Source organism: Microdochium trichocladiopsis, assembly GCF_020744255.1.
Source record: "Microdochium trichocladiopsis strain MPI-CAGE-CH-0230 chromosome Unknown B0I36scaffold_10, whole genome shotgun sequence".
In the NCBI taxonomy this organism is placed as follows: domain Eukaryota; kingdom Fungi; phylum Ascomycota; class Sordariomycetes; order Xylariales; family Microdochiaceae; genus Microdochium; species Microdochium trichocladiopsis.
The window spans coordinates 1,288,402-1,294,401 of NW_025763553.1; the positions used below are offsets into that span (position 1 = coordinate 1,288,402).

General features: G+C 54.7%; 1 protein-coding gene across 1 annotated transcript; it reads left to right on the forward strand.

Annotated features, from left to right (window-relative positions):
• Positions 1-1,863: 1,863 nt before the first annotated feature.
• Positions 1,864-3,937, forward strand: B0I36DRAFT_252884 (pisatin demethylase; the record flags this gene model as incomplete). The annotated part of the gene is made up of 7 exons (XM_046150716.1): positions 1,864-2,062; positions 2,204-2,418; positions 2,500-2,837; positions 2,932-3,057; positions 3,145-3,452; positions 3,566-3,753; positions 3,821-3,937. The coding sequence occupies 7 exons, from the start codon at positions 1,864-1,866 to the stop codon at positions 3,935-3,937; spliced, it is 1,491 nt and encodes a 496-aa protein (XP_046007319.1).
• Positions 3,938-6,000: the final 2,063 nt, after the last annotated feature.

Sequence of the window (6,000 nt, forward strand, 5' to 3'; positions counted from 1 at the left end):
GGAGGCAACTTTTGGATCTCAAGTATAAGACCAGTCGCATTATTGAAGAGAGGCAACTTGCTCCATGGATATGCTTTGATGTCTGATTGGGACACTCATGTTGAAGAAGTACCGCGGGTATGAGGATCTGTGTCCGAGACTCGAACGTCCCTTCGCCTAACTGCTCCGTTGGGACTCGCACAACTATCGGGATTGGGAAAAGCTGATCAGTTCACGGGGGGGAGTGTCCATGAGACCACAGATCGGGACAGTGAAACCAACAACAGAATAATCTCTTGGAAAAATCAAGGCTTGCAGATCATCCCCAATGTTTCTCATGGGGATGTAAACTTCCCCTTCTTGGCGCCTTTGTCCACTCTGATGATTCCATCATTCTTGTTGCCGTAGCGATCTTTCCAACATGATGTCACTCCAAGTAGTATTGTTCTTTTCTAGGAACGCCACACATGGCGCGAGGCAGACGCAACTACTTTTCCATCCGCGCCGTCTGTTACAACTCGAGACCGAACCATTGGCTCTGCTAGTACGTATCTACCATAGTAGAGTTCGAATCCTTCGCCAAGGCGCGTGGGAACTCTTTGGAGACTAGCCTGGGCTGGGCCGGCATGGATAACCCAGATAAACTCCCTCGGGTAGCCTGGTATCTGTCTGCTTGTAAATCTGCTGCTGCTGACAGCTCGGGTTTTCGAGAGATATGGCCTCCAGCACTTCTGGTCGCGCACCCTCAAGAGACATGACTCTTGTCAGTACGCGGAGAGCGTATCGAGTATCTTCGACTTGTGGGCGCGGAAGCATCGACCCGTCAACAACAGGGCCGATGAATCGTCCGGCTGCCGGAGCGGGGAAGATCGAGAGTCGAAAGCTTGGTCAAGGTGTCTGCTGGTAGTGGATGCTACTTAAAGCCTCCCTGGCCCCCAAACCCTGGCAGGGTTCACATGCATCATGGCCTGCAGCTCGCTTCTCTCGAGCTTACCGATTGCTCCGCGCGAATCATCGTCGACCATGCGAGCAGACACTTCCGAGTCGAAGCCCTCGCAACTACCAAGAATCTCGATTCCCAAAACCCCCTTATCTGACCTTGTGATCTACAGGCTAGCCAGCCAGCCAAAGCAATCTGGCACCACGAAAGAGCTGCCCCATTTGGGCGAGGCACTCGAATCGGACGCTGAGTGGCGTTGTCCGTGTGATATGTCATCCCCCAAAGGACAGAGCTTACGAGGGGCGACGGTGCGCTGCTTGCTGCTGAACCTGTCTGACAAACCTCCAATGGGTCAGGTGGCCGTATTCATCCAGAATAGGACCACTGTAGAACAATTATTTGATAGGTCGAGGTTGACAAACGCCACGACCCGAAGCACCTGGAAATCATGATCGCATATCTCCTAAAGTCCATGGTGGTTGATTTTCCCAGGTTTGTTAGGTCCACCCCGACACTCGTCGGGCAACTTGGGAAGGACTTCGGTTGACAGCTTGATCTGTGTCATCCCGAGACACATCTCGATGCTTGCACAACCGGTGGAGGATGTCGTTCGAAGCCCATACGCCACCATTTGGATGTGAAGAAGAAGAGGAGCTCTACGGGTTAGCAACCTCAGGGTTTCTTCACGTGCGGCACTCTCTCGGCTGGTGTATCGGTTGACATGAAGGCCTATCAGAAGGGGACCTTTGAGCAATATAAATATGTGAAGGTGTCGGAACCTGGAAAAGGAAGAAATAAAGAAAAAGAGTCATGACACCGAGGCAGAAACCACGTCTTCTCTCGTGCTCGCACCGCGAGGACATATTGGCAAAGTCTAGAACCAGCTTGCAAGGCGGTGCCTGCCGAGACAGACGACAGACATGGCTGTGATTGCCTTGATTGGCATGAGCTCAGAGCTCATCAGCCTCAGGATTCTCCTCGGTCTACTTCCAGTTGTCTTCCTCACACGATTCTACGTCAGATGGCGACGCCTCCGTCACGTCCCCGGACCCTTCTGGTGGTCGATCACGCCAATACCCTTCCTGGTGGTTAATTTAAAAGGCATCTCACATGAAGCTCAAGATGACTTGGTCAGGAAGTATGGTGAGTCCTTTTTCTGGACTCTGCATGTCCAGTTTGTTCATAAGGAGGACTCGGTGGATGTGTCTTTGGTTGGCTATCACAAGAATACGTCCAAACTCTCTCGAGTACAGGCGTGTCTTCGCTGACCACCATCGCATCTAGGACCCCTCGTCCGTATCGGTAGGAACACAGTCCTCACGACGGACCACAAGCATTGCCAGAAAATGTCTGCCCACAAGTCAAACTATGAAAAAGGGCAATGGTATTCGAGCTTCCGCTTCCAGGTCGGCATCCATCACTCCTTTTCCGAAACCAATGAGCAGAAACATGGAGCTCTGCGCACGAAAATCGGCCCTGGCCACGCTGCAACACCTCTGGTCGTAAGTATATCAACTGTCGTTGACTCCCTTTGTGTCGCCTGAATGGAGGGCTGACCAAGGACTTTGCCAAAATTACAGGAGAACTCCATGGATCGCCAGCTCACACGCATGTTCAGCCTCGTGGAAAGGGACTATTTGAACCCACAGCACGCAAAACCTACGAAGCGCGTAGACCTGTCAGTTTTGACACGCTCTTTCGCGCTGGACACGATCGGGGACATGACGTTTGGTGCGCCGTTTGGATTCCTGGACGAGGGGGTCGACGTGTTCGGGTGGTTCAAGTGGAATGAAGATTTCTTCCCAGTGGCGTCGACATGTGCCACGTTTCCTGTCCTCGGAGATCTGTTCCAATTCTGGCCCTTCTCGTTGGCGCTTCCAACACGCAAGGACAAGGTCGGGTTGGGGAGATTCATAAGGTGAGCACCTTGCAGAGCACGGCCGCGATGCTGACGGCTTCATGATGTTACCTCACGGCAGCTATGGATCGGTCTGATCACCAAGTCTCCGCAGAGCCGCTGAAGACTCGCTCGATAGCCACTCGCAATCTGGCGCCTTGCCGAGACAGGACATGATAGCTCAGTTCCTCAAGAACGGTGCCTCTAGGACAGAAGCAATCAGCTCGGCGCTTATTCAAGTGTAAAGTCATACATCCGTCAGAGCTGTGCTTGCTCCACGGCCGTTTTATTGGATTCTGCTGACAACAATACCTGATCGCCCCAACAGCGTTGCAGGTACAGATTCCGTGGCGGTGGCCATATGCATGACAATGCTTCTTGTCTTCTCCAACCCATCAATCCACACCAAGCTCATGAGCGAGCTTTCAAGCGCCGAGCAAGCCGGACTCATCAGCAGACCACTGATCCGAGACTCGGAAGCCAGGCGCCTGCCTTACCTTCAGGCAGTGATTCGCGAGGGTATTCGCAAGTTCCCGCCGTTGACGCCGCTGCTAAGCAAGACCGTCCCCCAGGGAGGCGACGTAGTGTGCGGGCACCATTTACCTGCTGGGACTCAGGTTGGAGTACACGTGGTAAGTGCCTCCCCCTCCCTGGCTACCAGATAAGCCCATGGTGGAGTGTGCTTGTGCCTGGTCCCAAGACTGTGTCGTGGTGGGCTAACAAATATCGCTGTAACCCAAAATAGTAAGGTATCATGCACAGCAAGGAATGCTGGGGCGGCGACGCCGACACGTTTCGCCCGGAGCGTTGGCTCGAGGCTGATGAGGCCACGCTGGAGGACATGTCGACTTGTCTCGAGGCTGTCTTTGGATATGGCAGATACAAGTGCCTGGGCCGCGGGGTTGCGTTTATGGAGATGAACAAGGCTCTGCCTGAGGTAAGACTGCTGGTATATCGTGGTTCATTGCGGGTGCTTCGCACTGCTGACGAGTTTGCCATTCCAGTTTTTGTTGCGATATAACATCACGTTTTCCAATCCGACACGGCCTGTCGACGTTCTGTACAGCGCAGCATTCTGGATGATGCACGGACTATGGGCGTCAATCTCGTCAAGGGTGTGATGGTGTACACAACCCCGCGGCTCATGGACACCACACTTTGGACAGGGCTTCACTTGGTACCAGACCGTGGCATCTGGAGCCGAGGTTTATCGGATCGGGAAGGAATCGGACAAACGTCAAGATAGGAAGCCTTGGCTATAGAAGAGCTAAGAAGTGAATGCAGCGGTCTTAAGATTCCTCAGCCAAATGGCAGCTTTACGCGTGCGATTGTGGGATCTTGTCTTACAATGCCATCCCAGCACCCCGGAACGCCAGGAGAAGTTGCCGTGTTAGCGGGTCGGGATGTATGGAATGTCAGACAACAGGTAGAGAGCCTGGCAGTGGCGGGATCGGGGAAGAGACCCCGTGCCGCGTGAGTCGTGCTCCTGTCAGCCTCGGAAGCCAAAGGTCTCGGCACCACAGGGTCGATGATGGCCTTCAAAGCGCTGCAGCCCCAGCCTGCTGGTATCGCCCGTTGAATTAGAGCTCGCGGGATCTACAGGCTCCCCAGCACCTTGCAGGACGTTGCCGCCCCCAGGACGCTAAAGAGGACCCAACCAAGACTAGCTGCTTGACAGTGAGTCTGGCTGCGGCCTTAACTGGCACAACAGCTCCTGCAATTTGCGAGAAAAAAGCAGATGGTCCTTGACAGCTTAAGGCCGCCTCAGTCTACACAACATTGCCAAGTTGGACGGCCATCAGCGAGCTGGTGACTGATTGAGCTGGCCCACGTGGTTGTGCTCGCGGTGCCCAGACAGTTCGGCGCCGTGGCCTCTCTTGTGTCTCGTGAGCCATACCGGGCCACCTAGGCTCCGATAGTGGCACCTGAGAATGCGCCTTCGCATAGGACGAGTTGATTCGAAAAGCCACACAGCTCGAGGGCCGGGATGCTTGACACGGACTTCAGACACTGTCGTCGCTAGTATGGCCAGCTCGCCAGGGCAGCCTGGATCTAGACCTGGGCATGCGGTGGTGGTGGAAAGTCCCGTGCCCTGATGTGAGGAGTCGGAAACAATCGTACCATATTCCCCTCTTTGAGGTTCCGAGCTAGTGTACTGAGCCGACAGGCCTGGAGAGCCTTTTGGCACTGGCCAGACTGCCAGCTGAATGGAGCTACTAGTGAAGACCCTGCACGGCAACCGCGACTCGAAATCGGTGTTCACGGCTATTCTCCACAGCCGAAGACTTGGCATCAGCCCAGGCTCGCTTGTTGAGCCTCTGCCGTAGGCTCTAGCGAGAGGGCACCTGCAGAACGATGGAGCTAGGCTGTCAGGGGCTTGCATTGGCTCTCACGACAGCGTCGAATTGGTCTGCTGCAGGCCGTGCGCTAACGGCGTGCGCGGGTGCAGATCACGACCAGGGAAAGGGCCTCGACCGGGCTTGATTCCTTAGCCCCTGGCATGGTCTGGTCGTGCAGAATGCTGGCTCTGCGCGTATCTCTGCTGAGCTGGCAGGTGATAAACAGCTCATGACATAAGCAGTGGAATAATGATCAGGGATCGGCCATCGATTCACGAGCTTGAAAGTGTTTGTTGCTTGGAAGGGACGGTGTCCTGAGAGAGAAGCATTGCGTGCTCGCTCGATGGTCGCTGCTTGTTCCAGACTGGAACGAGAGGAGCAGCATAGGGTCATGCGCTCCCATCCTTTTAACGAACAAACGAGCGAATAACTGAACAAATGAATGCATGGGACATGTCATATTCTTAGGCCCAAGTAAGGTCGCTGTAGCGGCTGCCCTAGAGTACGCCGTGCCATGTGTCTGTTGGCGGAGTTTTGGACGTTTGCCACACTCGTGCGTTCGCGGATGGAGCTGGCGCTAGGCTCCGTATGATGCAGACTGTGATGATGGACCTGGAGCGTGCCAGTTGTTGCCAGTCCCGCCGTGAAGAACGAGACCCTCTTGAGTAGGCAGTCTTTGCTGTTGGTGACGATGTTGGGAGCGCTGGGCCGTCCTGAGTCCACATCAAGGGTGGTCGGCGTGACTCGCTCACAACCGCGAACAATTGGAGGGTTCGGCGGCGGGAATCAACCTTCTGGAGAAGCAGCCAGTGAGAAGCTCGAAAGGGTCGAAAGGGTCGACGAGG